A 12,063-nucleotide genomic window follows, 5' to 3' on the forward strand; every position below is an offset into this window, starting at 1 on the left:
GCAATGTCATAAGGGCCTCCCCAGGCCCCTCCTGCCTCTGGGCAGGCCCCAGCCCTCCTTACCCAACCTCCCATCCAGAACCTTGCTGCCAGGGCCTCCCAGCTCACTCCTGTGGCCAAAGGCCAGCCGTCAGGTGCTATGCGGGGTCACCAGCAGGGTGCCCGCTGGCAGGTGGGGGCTTCCCCGCTCCCGGGCTCTGCCCCAGGACTCCTGGGTGGACCTCCCCCACCCACCTCTGCTGACTCCTGCAGTCACTGGGGAGCTCTGCTGGAATTGGGGGTTTTAAAACTTCATTAGCAGATTTGTGCTCTTCGATACTGTTTGTTAGGTGAAACACAATGTGGTGAGCTGCACTGGTGACAACAGCCCTTACCTGGAGAGGTGTCTCCAGCAGAGCTCACTCCCGCCTACAGCCACTCACACCCCGGGGACAGGAAGCTGTAGAGTTGGCAGGCCAGGAGGGCAGTTGAGAGCTGGCCAGCGGAGGGTGCAGGGGAGCCCAGCTGTGCTCAACTCTCCTGCCTCCGCCTTCCACCCCGGGCCCAGGGACAGACATTGCCCTCAGAAAGGGAGGAGGCTGTCCTGGAGAGGCCTGCAGGTCCACTCTCTTCACCCGTCCCTACCAGGCTAACTAACTCGGCCTGCAGGAAGAGAGACCTGCAGGGATCTGCCCCTGCGCCCCCAGACACAGTAGGGCCAGAACACCAACCCCTCCACCAGGGTGTGCCGAGGACAGTGGGGCGGAGAGGGGCAGCTTCCTCCTGGCCCCAGGAAGGGCTGGCATCGGGTTCCTGCCCCAGCCACGGCACAGCCCCTCCTGTCCAGGATTTTATCGGCAGACCTCAGAAGACAACACACAAAGGTTTGTTTTCTTAGCTTCATTTCTCTTAAAAAACAAGGAACAAGAAAACATTGCACCAGCGTTCTAAGTCTCAAACAAAACAAAACAAATCCCCCTGCGAAGCAACAATAAACTTTACATCTCTTTGGCAACAATAACTTAAAATCACCCAACTTCCATTCGCTCCAACCACAACAGTTACAAAAATATTCCCTGTGCTGCCCTGCCCCCAGCTCCACCCCTTCCCCACCACCCCTCTCCCTGTAGGCAGGAGCCCCCCAACACTGACTGCGGGGCATGGCCCCCACTCTCCTTTGGCAGCTGGGGCACAGGACCAGATAGTGCCCTGCAGAGGGGAGCTGCCTGCACGGTCCTGCCAAGGGCACCTCTAGAACGGGGCCCATGGAGGCAGGAGTGCAGCCTGGAAGCCCCCTCCACCCCTGATCTTTTTGGCCGCCCACCATGGCCACAGCGGGACCCAGGTGGGAGCAGCCTATTCTCTGTGGGAAGGGTGGGCTTACGGGTCTGAGTCTGTGAAGGGGAAACAGCCACGGACTTTGAGATAAGGGCAGCGGAAACAGGACCGACACAGGCGCCCAGGGCCACTCCGTGCCCTGAGCCACCACGAACCAGGCAAGGGTGGGGGCACAGGGGGTGGGAAGAGGTGCACAAACCTGCCAGTGTCTCGGGGCCATGCCTCGTCCTGTTTTAAGTGTCCTGGGCACACTGGAGGAGCCGCCGGATGGGGCCTGTGGGGCCACCGAGGCCAGGCAGCCAGCAGCGGCAGGCAGGGTAGAGGATGGGGGCCGCCGTGCCCAGGGGCACTGGCCCCTTTTGCGTGTGTATGTGTGTACAGACACCCACGGTGGCTCCAGGCGTCCCCAGGGGCTAGCAGCAAACCCAAAAGCCCAGACGAATTCTGCCTCTGGAGCGGAGCATGGCCGATCTACCGTCCAGGGCCTCTCATCCCACGGGCTTCTCCAGGACACCGCGTGGGGCAGAGGCACCTGAATCTGCTGCCAACAGCCACCAGGACGTGGTCCCCACCTTCTCGGTCACCATCCTCGCTGCTGCCTGGCAGGGGCTCCGGTGACGCCAGCCTTGAGGGGCAGGAGCTGCCCAGGTTTCAAGCCTCTTTACTGTCACCCCCGGCACCTGCTTCAGGTCCTGGCAAACAGGACAACAAAGTGAACACAGGGTCCTGAGGCACCAGGGCTGTCTCCCCCGCAACTCGCACCTGGCCTCCATCCCTGGCCCACATGCAGGCCGGGCCCCTTCCCTGCAGCAGATCTGACTGTGTCTGGGTGAGAGATGGAGCCACTTCTCCCACTCCTGTCACTGGACCCAGGCCAATGGCGCTCAGCAAATAGCTCCGAGTCCTGTTTTACACATAAGGAAACTGAGGCCTGAACAGGAAGGGGATGGCCAAGGTCATGCAGTGGCCTCCTGGTGACCTGCCTGCTTGTTCAGCCACACGGGGCACCCTGCACCAGGGGTGAGGCTGACAGGCTCTTCCCTCAAGGCTGCAGCCACAGGCCAGGACAGGTAGGGAAGAGGAAGATGGCAGGGAGCCTTCTCCGAGGAGGTGGGCACTTGTCAGGCACGTGGGCAGGGGCTGTAGGGATAGGGATACCTGGCAGAGATGAGCCCAGCCTGGGGTGGGGCGGACAGTGGAGGGCCATGGCCAGGAACGGTGGCTCAGGCCCCCAGCAGGGCTCCACCTGGGCACCATGGGGCCTGGGTCTACAGGGCCTTCTGGCTGGGAAGGTTCCGGTGAGAGGGACTGCCGCAGGTCTGAGAGATAGGGTCGGGCAGAGGAGAACCGAGTGCAGAGAGAAGACAGGGGCCTGGGGGCCGGGCCTGGGGGCCAGGCGGGGGCCGGGAAGGGGGCCGGGAAGGGGGCCGGGAAGGGGGCCGGGAAGGCGGCGGGGCGGGGGCCGAGAAGGGGCGGGGCGGGGCGGGGCGGGGGCCGGGGGGCCGGGAAGGGGCGGGGGGCCGGGAAGGGGCGGGGGGCCGGGAAGGGGCGGGGGGCCGGGAAGGGGCGGGGGGCCGGGAAGGGGCGGGGGGCGGGGGGCGGGGGGCCGGGAAGGGGCGGGGGGCGGGGGGCCGGGAAGGGGCGGGGGGCGGGGGGCCGGGAAGGGGCGGGGGGCGGGGGGCCGGGAAGGGGCGGGGGGCGGGGGGCCGGGAAGGGGCGGGGGGCCGGGAAGGGGCGGGGGGCGGGGGGCCGGGAAGGGGCGGGGGGCCGGGAAGGGGCGGGGGGCCGGGAAGGGGCGGGGGGCCGGGAAGGGGCGGGGGGCGGGGGGCTGGCCCGGCCCAGGACCTAGACGGAGGGGCCCCACCGTCGGAGCTCCGTGCCCTGCCTCGCGCGTGCCCTTTCACCACAGCCCCTCCTGGGCCTCACCTCTCATGGACTCGGCGTCCAAGTCAGACACGTGCGTGATGGAGAAGCGGGACGTGGACGTGGACGTGGACGTGGACGTGGACGTGGACGTGGGCGCGGGCGACACCGTGAAGCGCGAGAAGGGAGCGGGCGTGGGCGTGGGCGTGGGCGTGGGCGTGGGCGTGGGCGTGGGCGTGGGCGTGGGCGTGGGCGCAGCCGGGGCGGGTGCGGCCGGGTCTAGGGCCATGGCGAAGGCTGCCTTGGCCGGCATCGGCGGGAAGTCGTCATCCCACGCGAACCCACCACCTGCAACCCAGGTCGCGGCGTCACTCGCGCCCACAGCCTGGGACCCCGGCCCGGCCCCGCTCCCACAGTCGTGGACCTGGCCCCGCCTCCCATAATGTCACGGGCCCAGGCCCCACCTCCCATGCAGCACGGACAAGGCCCCGCCTTCTGTGACATCTCGTACTAGCCCCGCCTCCCATGACGACACGGGCCAAAGCCCACCTCCCACGCGTCAAGGACCAGGTGCTCCTCCCATGATGTCACACATTAGGCCCCGCCTCCCACAGCACGGATCCGGCCCTGCCTCCCGTGACGTCACGGGCCCGGCCCCGCCCCTGCTTACCCTCTTCCGCTGTGGAGCCATCGGGGGAGCCATCAGCCTGCTGCGGCCGGTTGGGGGCGCTGGGAGAGCCGGGGCTCCCCGTAAGGAACGTGGGGGGCGATTCCTTAGCCCCCGGGAAGGGCTCCCCGAGCTCCCGGGTGGGGCTTTCCTGGAGGGATCAGAGAGCACCAGGTAGCTCGGCCGCCAGGAGCCGCGGCCGCTCCCACCCTCTCCTGCGGGAGCGCGACCCCCAGCCCCGGGCAGACCCCAGGTGGCAGCGGCCCACCTGGTCAAAGAGGTAGACGGTGACGTCGTCGAAGAAGGACACGGCCTTCTTCTTACGTTCCAGGTCCTCGCAGAAGGCCTCGGACAGCAGGCTGGGCATCTTGAGCAGGCTGCGCAGGTTGCGCGCGCTCTGGCTCTCAGCCACCACCACGGGCACCGCCGGCGCCTCCTCTTCGCTGTCCTCGCTAGGCTCCTGGACGCTGTAGCAGCGGAGCTCCTCGTCAGACTCGTCGCTGTCCTCACTGTCCTCCTCCTCCTCCTCCGGCCGGCCCTCCAAGGCCGCAGGGAGGCCTGGCAGAGCTAGGCGGAGTGGGGCTCTGGGGGTGCCTGGGCCCCCCATCCGCTTTTGTGGGGCCGGCCCTGACAACAGTCCTGGGGGCCCCTGGAACTCAGAGCTGTTGCCTTCTGATCTCAGCGGAACCGGGGTCAGCAGGAAAAACTGGGAGCAGCTGGGGCTGGGCCCAGGCGGCACCTCGGCTGGGCCTTGGGGCTCCGGAGGCTCTGGGCCCAGGCCCGAAGGGCAGGTGCTGGGCTCTGGGGAGGACCCTTCAAGCCGCAGCAGTGGGGGCAGCACCTCCCCGGGGCCAGAGCCTTGTGCCTCCCCGGAAACCCCAGGCCTGAGGGAGGCCTGCTCAGACGGCTGCCCAGTGCTCGGTAGGTCCAGCCCTGGCCCGGGGGCTTGGTCCCCACCGCACTTCTTCTCTGGGCCTGAGGTGGGCTCGGCCTCAGCCTCCAGGTCTGAGAAGTAGGCAGAGTCTCGGTAGGGATTCTTCTCGTTGAGGCCACTGGGGGAGGTGGAGAGCCGCGTCTCGGGCCCGGTGCCCTCGACCTCTGAGGCCAGCTCCGCAAAGGCCTGGGGCTCACACCCTTCCTGCGCCTCCTTGAGCACAAACTCGGGGGACTCATAGTTCTCCGTGTCATAGCCACTGTCCAGCGCTCGGGGCTGCCCTCCAGAGGGGCCGGCGGCCGATGGGCTGAAGACCTCATAGCCACCATCACTGGCTGAGGACGGGATGTCCAGAGAGTCCACGGAGTCGGGGGTTCCCACCTGCTTCTGCAGAGAGCGGAAGGCTGGCACCACATCCGGCCTCTCAGCCTGCAGGCCGTCGCTGGATGTGTCGGTGAAGATGCCTGAGGTGGCCTCAGCCGTGTCCTCGTCCTCACTACTGGGTGCCTCCACCTCGGGGGAGCTGCTGCTGCCATTCAGGGCAGAAGCCAGCTTGGTGGCAGACACCTCGCCACCAGTAGCAGGCGTAGGCGAGTCAGGCAGGGCGTCAGGGGTGTCAGGGGCACTGGCCTCCTCCGAGGGAAGTGGGGCTCCCTCCTGGGATGGGGAGGGGACAGAAGGAAGGGGCAGGCAGGGTCCGGCAGTGCCCTCAGCCTCCGTGGCAAGCTTGGGCTCTGCCTGTGGGTGGTCACCCCCACTACCGGCTGTCTCTGTCCAGGAGGGTGTGACCAGGCAGGGAGCAGGTGCCAGGCCCTGGGCAGGGCATGGATGAGGGAGGCCAGGGCAGCAGCCTGGCTCCTGGGCAGAGGGTGCCTGGAGCCCAAGCAGAGGCTCTCCGGGGTACCCCGGCTCGGGGGAGGCCCGTGGGGTCTGCTTTGGACTGGGGCAGCCCTCAGCGTGGCAGCCCGCAGAACTGGGGTCCCAGGACTCTGGACAGCGGCTGCCGCTGTTGTTGTTGGCTGACACGTTGGAGCGCCAGTGTCCGCGCTGGGCGGCCCTCCGCGCTCCCACCTCCTCCAGCTCATCCTCGCCGGTCAGCGGCAGCGGCGGCGCCCCTGAGCTCCCCAAAGGGGACGTGCCCAGTGGGTCCTCGAAAAAGGGCGGACAGAAGGCAGCCACGCCCCAGTCTGCATCCTCCGCTTCTCCCTCCGCCAGCCTCAGGGGCCCGGGCGAGAGCGAGGGCGAGGGGCAGAGCGGGTCCCGCGCCAAGCTTCTGCGGGGGTAGTGGTCGCCGCGGCCCCAGGGGACGTCGACGGGTGGCCCGTGGCCCAGGAGCGGCTCCATGGCCAGCGAGGCGGCGGTGCTGCCGTCAGAGTCGTCGTCCTGGTCCGCAGTGGCAGGTGGACTGGGGGCGCAGCCGGCGCAGTCAGGGTCGTGGCCGGCGGCAGGCGCGGCCTCCTCTAGGCGGATGAAGTACTCGCTGCCCAGCGATGGGCTGTGCGCGCTGAGCACCGGAACCACGCCCGGGGGCGCGCCGTCGGGGGCGCACAGCTCCTGCAGGCGTGCGGTGCGGCCCGGGCTCAGCGTGGCCGGGAAGGCCTCCGCGCCGCGGCCCGCCTCCCACTTGTACTCAAAGTTGAGGCCTCGGCTGGTCTCCGTCACCGTCAGCACGTCGTCGCCGTCCGCGTGGAAGCCGTCGCCCGCGAACTGCTCCAGCAGCGGAAAGGACGAGGCAGCGGCAAACTCCACCACGCCGCCCAGCATGGGCCCCACCGCACCGGGGCCGGGCCCCACGCCGCCCCCGCCGGGCCGCAGAGAGCGCCAGCGCCGTTCAAACTCCTCTTCAGCTTCGGTGGCGCCCTTGGCACACAGGTAGGACAGCAGCAGGTGCACCTCCTCGGCTGTGGGCCGCTGCTCCGGCTGCAGCCAGCAGAACTGCATCACCTCGTACCTGCGAGGAGGTCCCACGGGGGCCACATCAGAGGCAACGCTGGCCAGGAACGCGTCCCTGGAGCAGGGATGGGATTCCCCTAACTCCCAGTGTCTTGGGGGCATTAAGGGTATCTCCCACTTAATTGACACCCCAAATCTGACAAGGCAAGCCCAGCAGCGTGGGAGCAGGAGGTGGGCTGGGCACTTCCCTTAAGCCTTCCGTCCCTGTACACAGGGGTGCAGAGGTGGCGGGTGGAGGCCCTACCAGAAAGGAGGGGAGGGGAGGGGAGACCAGGGCGGGCTGGAACCCCAGGGGGTCAGGGTGAGCCGCCTCTGCCTGGGGATCAGGATACCCCATCTCGGCCTGGCTGTCCGGGACAGGGCGGTGGGGCCCTCACCAGCGGTCCGACAGGGTCAGCTGCAGCTGGGGCTTGGGCAGCTTGAGCTGCTGCTCCCGGACCGCATACGCCAGCACCTGCTGGTCCGAGTGCTGGGGATAGGGCTGCGTGCCCAGCTCAAAGAGCTCCCAGATGGTCACGCCCAGGGACCTGTGGGGCGACAGCCGTGAGCCAGGGCTGGGCACAGCCTGCCACAGCAAGGGCCGCGCAGGATCCCCGGGGCGCCGAATGGGGCAGCTCCCGCCATCACGCCAGTGCCTCAGGACCAGGGCCTGATACCATACCAGCCGCCCCTCCCTGAGGACAGCCCTTCCTTTCAGCAGACAATGTGCACCCTGCCAGGCCCAAGCCCAGCACCTGTGGAGCCTGCACATAAAGGCCGGGCTGGCCGAATCCATCTGCTTGTCCGCTCATTCATTCATTCACTGATGCACTGAAGACCAGACACTGCCCGGTGTGGGAGCTGCCCTGGGGGAGCTGGAGGGCGGGCGTGGAGCCCAAAGCAGGGTAGGGCCCACACCAGCAGGGGGCTGAGGGAGAGGGAAGGAGGTGGGGAGAGAGGGGACGCCTCAGGCCAGCATGGGCAGAGCCGGGTAACAGGCAGGGGTGCACAGAGCATGCGGGCGGATAGGGTAACTGGGGTCTCCTTCCCGTGGGCTGTGGCTTCACCCAGCCACTGTGGTCCCCGGCTGTCCCAAGAGGCTGCAGAGTGAGGCAGAGGTGATTTGGCAAGACATCACCATGACCTTAGCCAGAGCCCCGTGACTGGAGACCCCAGCCAGCGTGCAGTGGGGTGGGCAGGCCAGGAAGGGGCACCTTGGTGGAGAGGTGAGGAGGGGACAGTGTCCTTGGTGGGGCACAGTCAAGTGGCTTGGGGGAGGCCCCAAAAGCTCAGGGAGGGGGGCCTGGCCCATGGGATCTGAGAGTTCCCCAGAAGCAGAAGGTGGCCAGACCGAAGCCTGGGAGTGGTGGGGGCAGTGGGGGAAGCAGCAGAGGTGACGGCAGGAAGGGGCGCCCATCCCGGGGCAGACCACTCCCCTGGGCGGCTCGGCCCTGCCCCTTCAGAGGCCACACCAGGTGTGAACGAACACTCCGGGCTGGGCACTCAGGATGAGGGCTTCCAGGCTGCGGTCGTGGGAGATCCCAGCACCCCCACCGTCAGCCCCTCTGCCTGGCACGGCCTGACCTACACTCCCGTGAGAGCAGCCAACACCCCGCCCAGACCATCTCCCCAGGGACAGGAACTCACCAAGGCCCCCATCCCAGGACAGACCCCTCGGCATGCTGAGGACGGGCTGTTAGCCCTGCATGTATGTCTTGACCCCACCGTGGGGTCCCTGGGGCAGCCTGTCAGGGTGGTATCTCCCCCAGTGTGGGGTCGCCACCCAACCAGCCACTTGGGCCACTGGCGTGTGGCCACTACAGGTAGCTCCGGCAGCCCCCCAACCTCACTCCTTGTGGCCATGATTTGACATGGGCGGGCAGGTGGCACTCAGCCTCGGCCCCTCATGGTGCCACCAGGGCCGCACTCACCACACATTCCCGCTCTTGGTCTGGTCCACGACGAGCAGGTTGCTGTGCACCTCGTCCACTAGCTCCGGCGCGATCCAGCGCAGAGGCACCCACAGCTGGTCGGCGGTCACGAAGTAGTCTTCCTGTTGCCACAGGGACGGGTCACCCCTGCCAGCGCAGGCCCCGCCCCTCATGCCCAGCCCACCCCACCCCACCCCACTCACTCTGTACTTGCAGTGAGCCAGGCCATAGTCACCAATCTTCACCGTCAGGTCAGCCGTGAGCAGGCAGTTCCGCAGGGCCAGGTCGCTGCAGGCAGGGTCAGCGGCAGGGTCAGGGGCAGGGGCAGGGGCAGGGCCAGGGGCAGCGGGGCATGCCAGGTGGGGGCGTCCAGCACAGGGTCCTTTGCCAACACTTGGATGGCTTACAGTCCAGGCTGGAAGGGGTGTTGGAGACACTGCCACCCCCCACCCCTGCCCAGGGCCCTACCCTGTGCCCAACCCTGAGACCTGGGGAGGGACCGTGTATGTGGGCCTCAAATGTTACAGTGCAGACAAGAGTGGGGCCTAGAGAGGGTGAGGACCTGCAGGAACCCACCTGGACCCGTCCACGCTTCTCCAGGACCCTCTCCTCCTAGCTCTACTACACTATCACCCTCAGCTCCCCAGGAGATGGGAATTTATGGGGAAACTGAGGCCTGGAGTGTCCCAGGGGTCCTGCCAGCTGCCAGAGTCCAGTTTCAGGGTCCAGCCCTGCCATGCCCACTCAGAGATGGAGCTCACTCTCACTTGAGCCACCACTGGCCCCAGGGTTGGGTAGGGTCTAGAGAGAACTCGGGCTACTCCTGGCACTGCCTCCAACCCAGCCTGCCTTGGCTGCGGGCTTTGACCCCCTGCCTGGCTGGTCACGTGGGTGTGAAGAGGCACAGGCTACTGGGTAGATATTACTACAGCTGCCGTGTTACTTCTGTGCTCAGGACTCAGGGTGGGGACAGAGGCCAACCCAGCCTGTCCCTCCCCACATAAAGCCCATGTCTGCGTGCCAGGGGATTGCTACAGGGCCACGTGTCCTGGGCCTATGGGGTGGGATGGGGTAGGATGGGGTAGGATGGGGTGGGGTGGGGTGGGGTGGGGTGGGGTTGGGGGCAGGGCAGCTGGGGCCCGGCAGGCAGGTCGGGAGGCTGGCAGCTGCCCTCTTCAACAAAATCACTGATGCTGGAGTTGCCTGAGTCATCACTCAGCACCAGGATATTGTTGGAGAGGACGGCCGTGCGGCGTCTGGGGCTGACAGGGCCACGTGTCCTTCGCCACTTCTTCCAGCATGTCCCCCTGGGGTCCCCAGGGGCTGGGCATCCTGGCTCGAGCAGGACAGAACCCTCCCTCCAGGGTTCTGCGAAGCAGGGCCTGCTAAGCCCTCCCTTTGGGGCTTGAGGGAGACAGAGTGTGGGGTTGGCGCGGGGCTGCGGGGTGGTGGCTGACTGCCTCGGGGACAGAGAACAGGCCAGCTTGACAGTACGCGTTTCTTCGTCTAAACCTGCAAAGGGTGTCAAACCATTGTCTTCCCAATTTTTCAAAAACGTCATAAAATCCCTTTGCACAGTGGTTGTTTGATGCTGCATGAGATGAACCTGGCTGGTCCTCACAACCCCCTTGAGGCAGGACCCGCCCTATGCCCTTCCTTCAGGGGAGGGGCCGAGGCACAGAGGGGGCTCCAGTCCGAGGGCTACAGCAGGGAGGGGCCTGGCCCAGGGCTTCCCAGCCACTGGCCCGCACCCGCCCTCACCTGTGCACGTAGTTGTTACGATGTAGATGCAGGATGCCACAGGCCACCTCACAAGCCATGCGCTGCAGGGTCAGGGGGTCGGGCGCCATGGACTCCGCCACCCGGCAGCTCCGCAGGTAGCCCTTGAGGTCCCCCTGCAGAAAGGGGGTGTGGCGCAGTCACCAGCAGGCCGGGGACTGGCCACCGTGGGAGGTCCCCACCTACCTCCCCAAGTCCTCCACCCCTACCCACAGCTGAGGGACAGCAGTTGCCCAGAGCAGCCCCACGCCCTGCACAGTGGCCAGCACCCAGCAGTTCCTGGAGAGGGGCCGTGTCCCCCAGGGCTGGGCTGGACTGAAAGCTTCCTTTCCACTGCCCCTCAGCCAGCCCCGGGCAGAAGGAGTCCCTTGGCCTGTGGTAGAGAGAGAAACGCAGGGCCCAAGTGGATCTGCTCGATAGAGCCTGGGGCTGGTGGTCGAGGGCTGGCCGGCAGCCCCTGACCTGCCGAAAGCCCAGCCCTTGGGATGGTCAACATCAGGAGTCCAGACGCCAGCGTGTGAGGGCCCCTGTCCCAAGGGAAGCCAGCAGGGGATTCAGCCCAGCCACGGGCAGCCTCGGCTCAGTGCAGGAGCTGTGTATGTGGAAGGCGGTGGGGAGCAGGTCTCTGGGGGGGGCAGGTCTCTGGGGGGGGCAGGTCCCCGGGCGGGGGGTTGATGGGCAGGCCCAGGACTCCAGGCAGCCTGGGGAAGTGGCCAGGCCCAGCCCCCCGTGGCAAACGCAAGCCTGAATGAGGCCGTGGAGCCCAAGTGGGCCGGTGGCCCCCCCGAGTTGGCCCAGGATACCTCCTCCTGAACCACAGGGCACACGGGCAGGTGAGCAAACAGCTGGCAGCTCCCCAGGGGCGCAGGGAGCCCCAGCCCAGGCCTGTTCTGTGCCCAGCCCCCACAGTCCCTCCCCAGTGAGGCTAGGTCTCCCCACCACCTCCTCTGGAAGGTGGTGGGGCAGGGTCCCTGGGTCTTGGCTTTAGGGACGATGTGAGACCCCCAGGGAGGGGGTGGCACCAGATGCTGGCAGGGCAAGGGAGGGCCCCAGCTCAGCAAAGACCCCAGCGTCCCCCCGGGCAGTGGCTCACCAGCGGGCAGAACTCCATCACCAGCAGGTAGGGCGTCACCTCGGCGCACTGGGCCAGGCACTGGAGCAGGTTGCTGTGCTTCAGGGCTCTGCGGGAGTGGACAGGCGGCCCCTGACTTGGGAGGCGGCGGGGAGGAGGCGGCCGGGAGGGGGAGGCGGGCCGAGCAGGGGAGGGAGAGGAAGGGGCCGCACAGCACGGGCCTTTGTGCCCGATGGCCTCCCACCTGTAGGGCTGCGCCTCCTCCAGGAACTGCATCTGCTCCTGCACGCTGGCACTGGCCTGCAGCTCCTTCACCACCACCTGGGCACTGCTGACGCCAGAGTTCACCTCCCCCAGGAACACCTGGGGAACAGACAGCGTCACCTGCGGCTGCTCCGCCTCCACAGGCCCCAGCTTCCAGGCCTTACTCTTCTCCCATCTGCCCCACGCCGGCCCCCAGGACAGGCCCCTTCTCCTCCTGTGCCCAGTCCACTCATTGCAGCATGAGGTGTGGGTTCCGGACCCCTCCCAGCAACCCTCTGGCTGTAATATTCTGAGTCTTTTGTGTT

General features: G+C 67.3%; 1 protein-coding gene across 6 annotated transcripts in view; it reads right to left on the reverse strand.

Annotated features, from left to right (window-relative positions):
* Positions 1-858: 858 nt before the first annotated feature.
* Positions 859-12,063, reverse strand: part of AATK (apoptosis associated tyrosine kinase) — a 42,589-nt gene continuing 31,384 nt past the window's right edge. For 5 of the 6 annotated variants that reach the window (XM_054458574.2, XM_063656322.1, XM_063656321.1 and 2 more), the window contains 10 exons: positions 11,739-11,857; positions 11,516-11,603; positions 10,405-10,538; positions 8,847-8,931; positions 8,644-8,765; positions 7,111-7,260; positions 4,115-6,731; positions 3,850-3,997; positions 3,243-3,527; positions 860-2,008 (listed from right to left, as the gene is read on the reverse strand). In XM_054458574.2, the coding sequence (XP_054314549.2) occupies positions 1,968-2,008; positions 3,243-3,527; positions 3,850-3,997; positions 4,115-6,731; positions 7,111-7,260; positions 8,644-8,765; positions 8,847-8,931; positions 10,405-10,538; positions 11,516-11,603; positions 11,739-11,857 (3,789 nt within the window). In that variant the 3' untranslated portion in view covers positions 860-1,967. Of the gene's footprint in view, positions 2,009-3,242; positions 3,528-3,849; positions 3,998-4,114; positions 6,732-7,110; positions 7,261-8,643; positions 8,766-8,846; positions 8,932-10,404; positions 10,539-11,515; positions 11,604-11,738; positions 11,858-12,063 lie in introns of all 6 variants that reach the window. The other variant, XM_054458577.2, reaches the window with a different exon arrangement.

This window comes from Pongo pygmaeus, chromosome 19 (genome assembly GCF_028885625.2).
Source record: "Pongo pygmaeus isolate AG05252 chromosome 19, NHGRI_mPonPyg2-v2.0_pri, whole genome shotgun sequence".
NCBI lineage: Eukaryota > Metazoa > Chordata > Mammalia > Primates > Hominidae > Pongo > Pongo pygmaeus.